General features: G+C 38.1%; 1 protein-coding gene across 4 annotated transcripts in view; it reads right to left on the bottom strand.

Moving 5' to 3' along the window:
- The window catches only part of SPAG17 (sperm associated antigen 17), a 257638-nt gene that overhangs the window by 126606 nt on the left and 116618 nt on the right, over nucleotides 1-14414 (bottom strand). For all 4 annotated transcript variants that reach the window (XM_049879966.1, XM_049879965.1, XM_049879967.1 and 1 more), the window contains 3 exons: nucleotides 10309-10536; nucleotides 9993-10211; nucleotides 312-373 (listed from right to left, as the gene is read on the bottom strand). In XM_049879966.1, coding sequence (XP_049735923.1) covers nucleotides 312-373; nucleotides 9993-10211; nucleotides 10309-10536 — 509 coding nt within the window. The remainder of the gene's footprint in view (nucleotides 1-311; nucleotides 374-9992; nucleotides 10212-10308; nucleotides 10537-14414) is intronic.

The following is a 14414-nucleotide window of genomic DNA, read 5'->3' as shown; positions in this document are numbered from 1 at the left end:
AGGTTTTCTGAACTCGCTTCAAGACAGCATTAGTTGTACATGGCTGTATGGTCAGCAGGTGTTTGTGAAGATGCCAAGCCACACTGTCTAGAGAGAAGCGTGGAGTTTGGAAGTTTTGCTTGAGCTGGCTAGTAAAATTAACCCCTTTCTCTCCAGCTGGAACCAGTCTGGGGAAGCCTGAATAATCTCTCTCCCCTACCATCAGCATTGTCCTCTAAGCATCTCCTTTAGCGTGTATTTCTCACTCTGGGCCATGGTTTTCTCAGATCATCTTACTTGTCATCTACACTTTAAAGAAAATCATTCCTTACCTTTTCAAGAGAATCAGCCAGCGTAACTGCTTCATCTTTGATCTCACTGTCCGTAGTCTGCTCTGTAAATCAAAAACACCAACATCCAACTGTGTTCGGGCTTTGTTCTTGCCTTGGTCAGTGCTGTGCCTTTTTGTTGCCCATATGATCTATGTTTCCGTGTTGAAAAGGCAATTCCTGAAAGGCATGTTTCATGCCTCCAAAGCGGGTGTTTGTGTCAATAATCTTAAATAAGTTTCTACCTACAAAAGTTTCACTGAATTCTCCGAAAAGAACCCAGCTTGCTATATTGAATTTATATCATAGCAGGTATTCTGTCTTCAGACTGTATCACTCTCTCTCGACAATGTAGCTTTACACATTGGAAATATGGACTGCTTAGTATGCGCCCTTTGTCTTGTCATGCCGGCAGACCATAACAAAGTCTTTTCAAATTTTTGTGGTCCTGTCTGGTGGGTGACAGTGGGGGGTGTGCACAGAAAGAAAAACTACCAGATAAATGCACCTCCTCTTAGAAAATGATACTAATTCTTCATCCTGCAGAGCCCTTCTTTCATTCACTAATCCTTTATTAACCTAAAAACCACCTATTGAGCATCTGCAGTTTTATAGATGGCATTTAACAAAAACTGGTTTAAATGAACAAATGAAGGGGTAACTGGACTCTAAGGCACCATACTACGGACCTAGATAAGTCACGCACATCTGCTTTCCGTGTGACCAATGACTATACCTATACAATGGCTGGGACTGCAATATCATCCTTGGCTGTGGAGCAAATAACCATGTGAATGAGCAGGGGGGAACAAATTCATGCTATTTGTGTCTGCACCACCATGCTTTAGTAATTCCTAAAATTAATAAGAGTTGCACAGAAAGAGTTCCACGAAAAGTAAGTTTAACATGAACCAACAGATATCTTTACTCTGAATATCTCAGAACAAGTAACATGCTTTTGCGATTGTGAATCTCTAACAGAGGAAAGGATAAAGTTTATAACATTTTCCAAATTTGAGCCAAGAAAGAGAGTGAGGATGGTGAGTCCTGTAGGAACACATTTGTGAGACTGCTGAATAATTGAGCCAACCTGACTTCTCATCACTATTAGAATAATAGCAAAGTCCTAACCATGTCCTGGAAACCCTGGTGGCATAGTGGTTAAGCGCTACGGCTGCTAAACAAAGGGTTGGCAGTTTGAATCTGCCAGGAAACAACTCTATGGGGCAGTTCTACTCTGTCCTATAGGGTCGCTATGAGTCGGAATTGACTCGACGGCACTGGGTTCTGGGTAACCATGTCCTACAAAGTCACATATAAGATGACCCTGGCTGATTTTCCAAATGCATCTTCTTTCACTCTCTCCCTTGCTCACTCCACTTCTGACCCACTGGCTTGCTTGTGCCTGGGGGCTTTTGCACTTGCTCCCTCTGTCTGGCATGCTTCGTCCCTAGGCAGTCACCTGTTTCAAATCTTTACTTCATTCAGAGTGTTGCTCAAATGTCACTTTGAGAATCGTCTGACTCTTATGCTGCTTTATTTTTAATCACAGCATTTATCAGTGACTGATACTGTTTATTTGTTTATGGTCTGTCTCTCTCTCCCAGCCCCCAAATGTAAATTCCTTGAAAAAGGGAACTTCGTCTTATTTTCCTCACTGTATTCTGAGCACCCAGCACGTGGTAGGAACTAGTACCTTTTTTTTTTTTTAACATCTTACATACATCTTATATTGAAACTGGAAACGAATAAGAGCCATGTAGAGTCAGAATATGGAAGAGAACCTACAACAAAAGCTTATTTGGGGGTAAGAATAAGATTTAACTTCTCATTCTGTGATAGAGAACCATACTGGGACTTCTAGAGGGAGTACTTAATTATGCCTACCAAGGACAGACCAATGTTTATCTTTCTTTTAGGAACATAGCTACTTAGATTTTCGCTTCTAGTTCCATCTTGTGTTGGTCTGGTGAAGGTGACATCGTGAATGCTCCATTTTGATTTAGAGGAAAACTATAAAGCCAATTAAGTTCAGTATTTATAAAAATACATCCACTAAAGAGAAAACTCAGGCCAACTATAATGCTAAATAGACCGTGATATCCCATGTGTCCTCGAAGCAATTGATACAAAATCTGTGGAATAAAAATTACTCTATTCTGTGGTCTGCCAGATTTCCGGGAGATTTGATATTCCCTCCTGTGTCTAAGGATCTAAAAGAGAAAGTCTCCAGTTTAGAAAATATGTTTTAAAAATTGTTCATCAATTATTTTGTCAAAGGAAAGAGTATTCTAAAGCTAATCTGAGTCCTTTATTTAATAGTGTGGTAAAAATCAAAAAATTTTTTTTCTTTCTGATTTCTGCCTTCACCCACATAATCCTTTGACAGTGTGATTCAGTAGTTTTTGACACATCTGGAAAGGGATGCTTTCTCATCCCTTTGAAAAACAGCTTTCCTAATCTGTTTTACTTTAGAGATAACAAGATCCCTCTGCAAAGCAGTTACTTTATTAAAAAAACACCCAACAAGCATAAAGGGCACATCTAAACCTATAGCCTCACGGTTATCAACTCTCAGGTTTTTCATAAATATCCAATAGGCCCTGTCAAGTTCAAAAACAGTCTCAGATGGAAATCCAGAGTTTGGTTAAGAAAAGCACAAATATTCAGCCCTTCATGTCCAGGAACAGGTTTTATATGTATTTGATGCTAACATGGTTGTGTAGGAGATACATGAACAATTTCTGCTTTGTTTAAAGATATCTAAAGTGGCTGCTCTTGCAGTAAGTGTGACTTAGAGTTGGGGTGGGGGCAGGAAGCAAGATCAACAATAAACAAACACATAATTCCCCCACACACAATAGCCACAGTGACACACAGAGGCTCAGCTGCCCTCATCTATTAAAAAGTAGAGGGAGGCCAACGTGCACCCTGTGGGATCCCTTACAGGTCCCAGGTGCAGCTCTCAAGGCCACACAGCTTCTAGAATACACTCTCCATTTTAAGATTTTTAGTCCTGACAATTGAGGAAGTTGCTACAATTATCTACTTTCCACCAGGATCCAGAATGCAAATTTACGTGGTTTGACCACCAGGTGGCAAGAGTTGCCTGAGGAAAACTACATACCAGCTGCTTTAAAGAAAAATAAAATAGAAAAGCTCAGGTCTTATATCTCTCCTGGCTTATTCTGGCTCCATATTACCATATTACCTGTATTACTGACTTATTTGTTAAACATCTATATTCCCACAGGATATACTAATGCTGTAACACCTAAGGTTTGGCTTAATTTTGTGAGCTAGGCTAACGAGTACTGCGGGCAGAGAAATGGGGAATCTATCCTATGGGGAAGGAAGAAAGGAAAACTCAAAAGAAAAAAATGAGGATAAGAATCAAAGAAGAGACTACAAATATGCTAGACCATCAGATGCATCACTAGGAATTTTTGGAACTGAGGAAGCCACAAGACACAGTGAGGAAGCATTGGTTTGGAGTTACATAGCCCTACTTGTATCTTGTTGAAAAATTTACTTAACCTCTCTGGATCTTGGTTTCCTGGTTTGTAGAACTGAAACGATAGTGTCTTTCTCATAGGCTTGATGCTTATATAAACTACTAGTTTTATATATACATAAAATACCTTGGCATAGTGCTTGGAATAGAAAAACAAACCAAACCCATTGTTGTCCAGTCGATTCTGACTCATAATGACCTTATAGGATAGCATAGAGCTGCCCCATAGGGTTTCCAAGGAACAGCTGGTGGATTCAAACTGCCAACATTTTGGTTAGCAGCTGAGCTCTTAACCACTGTGCCACCACGGTCCTGCTTACTTGCCCACTGGTAGAGCCAATAAGTGAGGGTGAGGGAGACAAAGGGGGGAAGGAGATAACATTTATTTAATATTGCCCTGTATTAAATGTTATCTCCTCCCCTCTTCTGTCTCCCTTACCCTCACTTATTGACTCTTCCAATGGGCAAGCCACTCTGCCCTAATTCCACTCCACTGCACTACTTACTTCCTCTTCCAAACTCATCTAGATAAATAAAAATGGTAAGATGGCCATTCGATCAATACTAATTTAACACCTACTCTCTTGTGGCACTTACCAGTTTTTAAAAACACTTTCTTAAAATTTTGAAGTATAACACATACAGAAATGTACATAAAATATAAATGTTCAATACAATGAATAATTGTTTTAAAAAAAAAGTGCCAGCCCCTCATATGTCCTCTTGTGTGTCTCTTAATAATCACAAACTCTTGTATTAACTCTAATTTTTTTTAGTGTGGATTGTTTTGGGTTTCTATACACACAGTGTTTTAAAATAATGACAGTTTGGTTCCTCTTTTTCGAATCTTTATATTTTTTAACTCCTTTTCCTGCCTTAATGGGTTGAACAGCATCTCTAGTGCAATATCAAATACAAGAGCTGATAGTGGACATCCTCCTGACCTCAAACAGAAATTTTTCAACTTTCACCTTGGTTTATGTTTGTTGTGGTATTAAAAGAATATATATCCTTCATAAGATTGAAGAATTTTCCTTCTATTCCCAGTTTGCTAAGATTTTTTTTCATGAATTGTTATAGAATTTTATCAAGCGCTTTATCTGTATCTAATTGAGATGATTGTAATTTTTTATGACTGTGTTAATCGATAGATTATATTGATGTTCCAATGTATATATTTCTACTTCCATTACAAACAAAACTTGTTTGTGATGTAGTATTATCCTCTCATATATTAAAAACCCATTGCCATCGAGTCGATTCCAACTCATAGCGACCCTATAGGAGCGAGTAGAACTGCCCCATAGAGTTTCCAAGGAACGCCTGGTGGATTCGAACTGCCGACCTCTTGGTTAGCAGCCTTAGCACTTAACTACTACACCACGGGGTTTCCTCTCGTATATTACTTACGTTTTATTTAGAATTTTTGCATCTACGTGCATGAATGGGTTTGATTTTTAATTTTCTTTTTGCACTATCCTTACCAGTTTTGTTATCAAGCTTATCCTAGAGTCACAAAATCAGTAGGGAAGGGTACCCTATTTTTCTGTCCTCTGGAATAATTTTTGTTAGCGTTAGAATTGCTGATTTTTTGAAAGTTTGATAGCACTTGCCAATGACATGATTTGGACTTGGAGCGTCCTCCCGTAAACCCGTTGCCGTCGAGTAGATTCTGACTCATAGCGACCCTATAGGACAGAGTAGAACTGCCCCATAGAGTTTCCAAGGAGCGCCTGGAGGATTTGAACTGCCGACCTTCAGGTTAGCAGCTGTAGCCCTTAACCACTATGCCACCAGGGTTTCCTGGAGTGTCCTACGTTGAAAAATTGATTACCATTTTTTATTTAATGATTACCTTATAATCATTTTTATTTAAATAAAATATGTTTTCAAACAACTTAACCTCTCTGAATCTTGGTTTCCTTGTTTGTAGAAGGTACTAGCATGATAATTTTATATATTTAAATGGTGACAAGATTATTCAAGTTTTCTACTTTTTTTTGAGTCATTGTTAGTAAGTGATACTTTTGCAGAAATTTCCCCATTTCATTTTCAAATTTAATGGAATAAAGTTGTTTTTATCCTCTTATTATGTTTTTAATTTTTATGGGATCTTAGAAAAGACCGCTGTTTTATTCTTGAGAAGGTTATCTATGCCTTCTCTCTTTTGTGATCAGCCTTGTATTAAAAAAATATTAATTTTGTTCATCTTTTCAAAGAATACAGTTTTGTATTTTTGTTCTTCTCTATCACATCACTTTCCTATTTCATTGATTTCTACTCTTTTTTTTTCTTTCCTTGTTATTTGGATTTTTTAAAAAAAATTATATAACTGCTTGAGGATAGCTTATTACTTTTAACTAATTAATTTCAGCTTTCTTTTAAAATACACTTATTTAAAGCAATAAACTTCTGAGTATCGCTTGCTTTAACTCTGTTCTACAAGTTTTGATATTCCATATTTTCACTACCATTCAGTTCAAAATTATTTCCTGATTTCTATTCGAATTTTTTCTTTGATGCAGGTGTTAGTTTACTTCTGAGTTTTGAAGACTTTGAGAATTTTCTTCTTATCTTTTTTGTAATTGATGTCTACCATAACTTCATGTAGTATGAGAACGTACATTGCATAGTTTTTTTTTTTTTAATCTTATTGTGTTTTAGGTGAAAGTTTACAGTGTAAATTAGTTTCTCATTCAAAAATTTATAAATAAATTGTTTCTATCACATTAATTGCAATCCCTGCAATGTGTCAGGACTCTTCCCCTTTCCTTTTCCACTCTGGGTTCTCTGTGTTCATTTGTCCAGATTTCCTGTCCCTTCCCTCCTTTTCATCTTTGCTTTTGGGCAGGTGTTGCCCATTTAGTCTTGTATTGGACTAAAAAGCACATTCCTCATATGTGTTATTGTTTGTTTTATAGGCTTGTCTAATCTTTGGATGAAAGGTGGACTCTGGGAGTGGTTTCAGTTCTGAATTAGCAGGGTGTCCAGGGGTCATAGTCTTGGGGGTTCCTCCAGTCTCTGTTAGGCCAGTAAGTCTGGTCTTTTTTTGTGAATTTGAATTGTGTTCTACATTTTTCTTCTGCTTTGTCTGGAACCCTTTATTGTGATCCCTGTCAGAGCAGTCGGTGGTGGTAGGTGGGCACTATCTAGCTCTTCTGGGCTCAGGCTGGTGGAAGCTGTGGTTCATGCGGTCCATTAGCCCTTTGGACTAATATTTTCCTTGTGTCTTTGGTTTGCTTCATTCTCCCTTGCTCTGAATATGGTGGGACCAATAAATGTATTTTAGATGGCTGCTTACCAGCTTTTAAGACCCCGTATGCTACTTATCAAAGTAGGATGTAGAACATTTTCTTTATGAACTATGCTATGCTAATTGACTTAAGTGTCTCCCAAGATCATGGTCCTCAGCCCTCGGCCCCAGGAACTCAGACCCTCAAGGTGCTTGGATGTGTCTAGGAAGCTTCTTTGGCTTTGCCATGGTCAGGCTGTGCTGACTTCCCCTATATTGTGTGTTGTCTTTCCCTTCACCAAAGTTAACACTTTTTTTTTACTGTCTAGTTAGCGATTTCCTCTCCTCACGCCTCCCCTCCCTCATAACCATCAAAGATTTTTTTTTCTTTGTGTAAACCTTTTCTTGGGTTTTTATAACAGTGGTCTCATACAACATTTGTCCTTTTGTGATTGACTTCTTTTACTCAGCATAATGCCCTCCAGATTCATACATATTGTAAGATGTTTTGTGAATTCATCATTGTTCTTTATCATTGTATATATTCTGTTGTGTGTATGTGCCATAACTAGCTTATCCATTCATCTGTTGATGAGCACTTAGGTTGTTTTCATTTTTTGCTATTGTGGATAATGCTGCAATGAATCTGTATAGTTTTGACCTTGTGACTATTTATCGAGACTTGCTTTATGGTTTAGTAAACGGTTAATATTTTTAAAAATAAACATAGTTATGACCTCAAATTAACTATGGTATTATAGAGACATTAGTAGAAGCATATGAATAATTTGAAATAAGAAGTAGGAAACGATAATTAATTGCCATAAGGTAGATATAACAAATTATGGTCATGCAACAACTAACAGAGGCATTTCTAGAAATGGTGGAGGTGCCACTAAAACCTATTTATAATAGAAAAGAGAGCTCTGGGTGGTAGAGAGTATTGTGGAGAAAAGGCACAGAGATTGAAAAGAACAGGCTGTGAAAGTGAACTAGGACCTAATTCTGTTTGGCTAGAGCACCAGATGAGTGAGGTACTAGCAGAGAGGCAAGTAAAGCAGGTCAAGGAGTTGAGCTCCACTTTGCAGGTAGGCGGGCCATTGAAGGTTAAAAAAAAAAAAAAGATTTTTTTTTTTAACGAGCAGAGAAATAACAGAGCCATATTTTAGATTAAGTTAGCTGTGTGTAATGTGGCTCAATACAAAATTAGCTTAATATTCTTCTAACTTCATATGTCAATATTTATAATGCTGTACTGTACAGTGAGAGCATTGACATCTGCTAGAAGAGGAGGGGAGGGAATTCGTGTTCACTGAGCACTGATTTTGTACCAAGCATTGTACTTGCATTTCATTGTTATTTCAGATGATATTTTATAATTTTTGCATGTAGTCACAATAACTCTGTGAACTATTACTGATTAACATTTAAATTGTTTTAACTGCACTAAATTAACAGAGATAATAATTGCTATTCTATGTAGCAATATTACTGATATAAAGATAAAATGAGGTAACTGTATGTACAATGCTTAACATATTGCAAATCATAAGCCTATATTATTATTGTTATTATATATTATTTTATTATGTATTATTACTGTTGAGTAATAATAGAAGATAAGAAAGTGGACTAAGAGGCATTAAGATGTTTTGAAAGCAAGGGCTGAAATGAGGAGGAGGTGCTGAACGTCAACACTCAGCTACTAGTAAAGTTTAACCAATTACTTTAGATATTAAACAGTTTTTCACTTGAAATAGGAAGACATTTAAATTTTAAGAATGCATCTTGAATCGATTTCATATTTTATGCATTCTATAACAGTGTTTTTCACAGATTCAATTTTTATTAGTAATTCATTCATTCAACAATGTGCTAGGCATGAGCAACCCAACAGTAATAATACATAATAAAAATAATATAACAATAATAATAATATAGGCTCATCACAGTTTGCAATTTATGAAGGGTTCTACATGCAATTATCTCATTTTATATTTATACCAGTGATATTGCTACATATGATAGCAATTTTTATCTCTGCATTATATATTTAAAGAAACTAGATTCCAGGAGAGGTAAGGGGTTTGACAGGTCTAATAATAAGTAAATGATGGAGCCTAGATTGGAACCTCGGTCTCCTGGTTTATAATGTAGTGTTCTTTTTTTTAAAAAAAAATTAATTTATTATTATTTTTTAATTGTGTTATACATATATAATATGTGTGTGTGAAAAATCATTTGCCTTCACAATACAATTCAATGATATTAGTTACGCTTATCATGTTGTTCAACCTTTGCCATTATCAGTTTCTGTATTTTCCCATCACCCTTAACAGAAGCTCAGTGTCCCCTAAGCAGTGAGTCCCCTTTTTCCTCCTCCCTCCCACTCACTCCGGTAACCACTAATAAACTTTGGTTTCTGTACACTTGCCTATCCTAGATAGTTCATATAAGTGGAATCAAACAATATTTGTCTTTTTGTGACTGACTGACTTCCCTCAGCATGATGTTTTCAAGGTGCATCCATGCTGTAGCATGTATCAGGACTTCTTTCCTCTTTACGGCTGAGTAATATTCCATTGTATGTACATACCACATTTTGCTTATCCACTGATCTGCTGATAGGCATTTAGGCTATTTTCTATACCTTTTGGCAACTGTGAGTAGTGCTGCAATGAACATGTAATGTTTTTCCTATTTCACTTACTTTACCATGAAATATGTAAGTGAATTGCATTAGGTTTCACAATTTAAGTAAAAGTAATGATTAATTTTTTATTACTTCATTCCAGCTACCTCTACACATCAGAGGCTTTCTGAAGAGTTTTTTTTAGAGCTTTTCCCCATTCCACTGCTTACTCCAGGGCTTACAGATGCACACACGCACACACATGCACACACACACACACACACACACACACACACTTTTACTTACCCAAAGACTCAGGTTGAGTCTGACTCTTCATGCTGCTGCTCTCCTGCTGGGACAGCTCTCTGTTATCAGGGTCTGAGGGTTTTGTACTACTTGAATTAGAATGCTTCACATCACTAGCATCAGGCTGATTGGTATCTGAAAGTTCTTTGGTCTCATCATCTTGCATAGACTTTAACCAAGCCTCATCCACAAATATTATTCTGTCTTTGGTTTCAATATCTAGCCAATGTAAAGAGGATCCATGAGATACAATACTAGAAAAAAAAAATCAATTATAAAACACAAGAATGCCTCTCCTTTCCTCCATGCAGTGTACCTTTTGGGTGCCTGGCCTTTTGACTGTTCATTTTCATGATGTGTTGCTGCCTTATCTGTTTAGCAAATCTGGCAGGGTTGTCCCACGGTATGTTGAGGAGCTCAGAATCTGTTCCACACATCATCCCAGAAGGCTTCAGTTTTCCTGTTTCATCAACCTCAGAGAGTTTCAGGCTCTCAAATGTAAATACCTTGAAGGCTCGTTCTACTTCATTCCAGCTCAGGACTTCTGCAAGAAAGAAGAATTCGTGCTTCTAGGAATATACTTACTACCACACGGTACAAGGTTTGCAGGAGGACAACCGGGGAGCTTCTCAGGCCAGACAGACAAGGAAGTCACACTGTGATGGGTATGCACCTGACTTTAAACACTGGACCCACAATTCCACATCAACTATCAAAGGCATCTAGTAATCAAACAGCTACACAATCAAGATATAATTTTTCAAGGCAATGCTCCCAAACCACCTCATAGCCTAATCAATATTAGGTGTCCAGATTAATATACATGGATTTTCCAGGGTACCATATTGGTTTAAAATTTAACATTTTTGAGTAAAAGTACCCTTTGCTGCTGTAATAATTTGAAACAGAGAAATTATTCACTTGTGTCTAACATAGACTGTTATATTCAGTAGATTTTCCTATTCATTAGGGCTCACAAAAGGCCTCCTCCCACCCACATGCACAGGTGTGGAACTTTCCATAATTTCACTTCAAAGTTTATCAGCTTTCAATGGACTCTATTCATTTGTGCATTTATTCTCTTACAGTATTCATTCTTCTATTCACTGATTATTGTTTTCTATGTATCAGACTTTGTCATCCAAGCCAAAACCCATTGCTGTCAAGTCGATTCCAACTTGTAGAGACACTATAACTCAGAATAGGACTGCCCCATAGGGTTTTCAAAGGTGTAAATCTTTATGGAAGTAGGAGCGGCTGGTGGATTCTAACCGCCAACCTTTTAGTTAGCAGCCAAGTGATTAACCACTGTACCAACAGGGCTCCTTGTGGCTTTCTCACAGGTACCTGCAATACAAAGAAAATTCAAGACTTGTTTCTTGCATACTAGAAGTTCAAGGTAGAGGGTGGGAGGTAGAGATTACCAAATGAACATGAACTTTAATGAGAGAAACTAAATCAATCATGGCAGATCAATGATTCAGATTCAGAGGTTACCTCTTCTTTTCAACAGAGTTGAGGGCAGTGAGAGGGCTCCTTTCAGGAAAATACATAGGGTGATTCAGAAGGGAGACAGGGAAGAGGCAAAAGAATTACAGAATAAAGGTTGTTGTTCTTAGGTGCTGTCGAGTCCTTTCCAACTCATAGTGACCCTATGCACAACAGAATGAAACACTGCCCAGTCCTGCACCATCCTTACAATCATTGTTATTCTTGAGCTCACTGTTGCAGCCACTGTGTCAATCCACCTCGTTGAGGGTCTTCCTCTTTTCCACTGACCCTATACTCTGCCAACCATGATGTGCTTCTCCAGAGACTGATCTCTCCTGACAACATGTCCAAAGTATGTAAAACACAGTCTCACCATCCTTGCCTCTAAGGAGCAGTCTGGCTGTACTTCTTCTAAGACAGATTTGTTCATTCTTTTGGCAGTCCATGGTATATTCAATATTCTTCGCCAACACAATTCAAAGGCGTCAATTCTTCTTCGGTCTTCCTTATTCATTGTCCAGCTTTCACATGCATATGATGCAATTGAAAATACCATGGCTTGGGTCAGGCACACCTTAGTCTTCAGGGTGACATCTTTGCTCTTCAATATTTTGAAGAGGTCCTTTGCAGCAGATTTACCCAATGTGATGGCTCATTTGATTTCTTGACTGCTGCTTCCATGGCTTTTGATTGTGGAGCCAGGCACACCTTAGTCTTCAGGGTGACATCTTTGCTCTTCAATACTTTGAAGAGGTCCTTTGCAGCAGATTTACCCAATGCGATGGCTCATTTGATTTCTTGACTGCTGCTTCCATGGCTTTTGATTGTGGAGCCCAGTAAAATGAAATCCTTAACAACTTCAATCTTTTCTCCATTTATCATGATGTTGCTCACTGGGCCAGTTGTGAGGATTTTTGTTTTGTTTATGTTGAGGTGCAATCCATACCGAAGGCTGTGGTCTTTGATCTTCATCAGTAAGTGCTTCAAGTCCTCTTCACTTTCAGCAAGCAAGGTTGTGTCATCTGCATAATGCAGGTTGTTACTGAATCTTCCCTCAATCCTGATGCCTTGTTCTTCTTCATATAGTCCAGCTTCTCGTATTATTTGCTCAGCATACAGATTAAATAGGTATGGTGAAAGAATACAACCCTGATGCACACCGTTCCTGAGTTTAAACCAATCAGTATCCCCTTGTTCTGTTCGAACAACCGCCTCTTGATCTATGTAAAGGTTCCTCATGAGAGCAATTAAGTGTTCTGGAATTCCCATTCTTCGCAATGTTATCCATAGTTTGTTATGATCCACACAGTCGAATACCTTTGCATAGTCAATAAAACACAGGTAAACATCCTTCTGATAGTCTTTGTTTTCAGCCACAATCCATCTGACATCAGCGATGATATCCCTGATTTCACGCCCTCTTCCGAAACTGGCCTGAATTTCCGGCAGTTCCCTGTTGATATACTGCTGCAGCCGCTTTTGAATGATCTTCAGCAAAATTTTACTTGCATGTGATAATCATGATATTGTTCCATAATTTCCACATTTGGTTGGATCACCTTTCTTGGGAATAGGCATAAATATGGATCTCTTCCAGTCAGTTGGCCAGGAAGCTGTCTTCCATATTTCTTGGCATAGACCAGTGAGCACCTCCAGTGCTGCATCTGTCTATTGAAACATCTCAGTTGATATTCCATCAATTCCTGGAGCCTTGTTTTTCGTCAATGCCTTCAGAGCAGCTTGGATTTCTTCCTTCAGTACCATCAGTTCCTGATCATATGCCACCTCTTGAAATGGTTGGACATCGACTAATTCTTTTTGGTATAATGACTGTGTATTCCTTCCATCTTCTTTTGATGCTTCCTGCGTCGTTTAATATTTTCCCCATGGAATCCTTCACTATTGCAACTCGAGGTTTGAATTTTTTCTTCAGTTCTTTCAGTTTGAGAAATGCTGAGCGTGTTCTTCCCTTTTGGTTTTCCATCTCCAGCTCTTTACACATGTCATTATAATACTTTACAGAATAAAGGAGAGTTTGCTAATTTATTCATTTCAAAATATTTTTTGAGCAACTAGTGTCAGTGATCATAAAGCTGGGAGCACAGCAGTGAATAAAGCAGTGAACATATTCCTGTTCTTATGGAGTATCCATTCAAGTGGGTGGGAACAGATAGTAAAAGTTAAGTGTAAGATATATTAGAGAAGATAAAGAAGAACAAAGCTGAGTGAGGGGATAAAAAGTGATGATGGTTGGGGGAGGGGCTTCTATTTTATATAAAGTAGTCAGAAAAAAAAATCGTCTGAACAACTAAGCAAAAACATGAAAGAAATGGGGGCAGGGGTCAAGCCATATGGATACCTGGGAGAAAAGTATCTGCATAGAAGAAATAGCAAGTCCAGAGGCAGGGGTATTCTTGAAATGTTCAAAGAATTGCAGAGATGCCAATGCAGATAGAGTGCAGTGGAACAATGAGAGATTGACAGGTGATGAACTTGAAAAGTGGGTAGCAGACAGCTTGGATTTTACCCTAAGTAAGATAGGAGGCCACTAGTGGGTTTTGAGTTGAGAAAGCACATGATCTGACTAACATTTTAGAAGGGCAATTCTGGTGGTTGGGTGAAGAAAAGATTGTAGGTAAAATGGTGGAAGCCAGTAGACCAGTTGGAAAGCTATTGAAACAGTCCAAGTAAGAGCTGATGGTGGACTAGGATGCAATGGTAGTGAGGGATGTGGTGGGGTCAGTTATGGGGTGGGGAAAAAAAAAGGAATCAAGGGCGACTTCAAGATTTTGGTAGAAAATAGTTGCCATTTACAAAAATAGGGAGGACTGTGAGGGGACAAATTTGAGGGGGAATCAAGAGTTTGGTTTTGGACCTGTTAAGTATGAGGTGATGAAAGAGGAAAAGAGGGAGAGTCAAGGGTTTGGCATA

This window comes from Elephas maximus, chromosome 3, assembly GCF_024166365.1.
Source record: "Elephas maximus indicus isolate mEleMax1 chromosome 3, mEleMax1 primary haplotype, whole genome shotgun sequence".
In the NCBI taxonomy this organism is placed as follows: domain Eukaryota; kingdom Metazoa; phylum Chordata; class Mammalia; order Proboscidea; family Elephantidae; genus Elephas; species Elephas maximus.
This window is presented reverse-complemented; position numbering and strand designations above follow the sequence as displayed.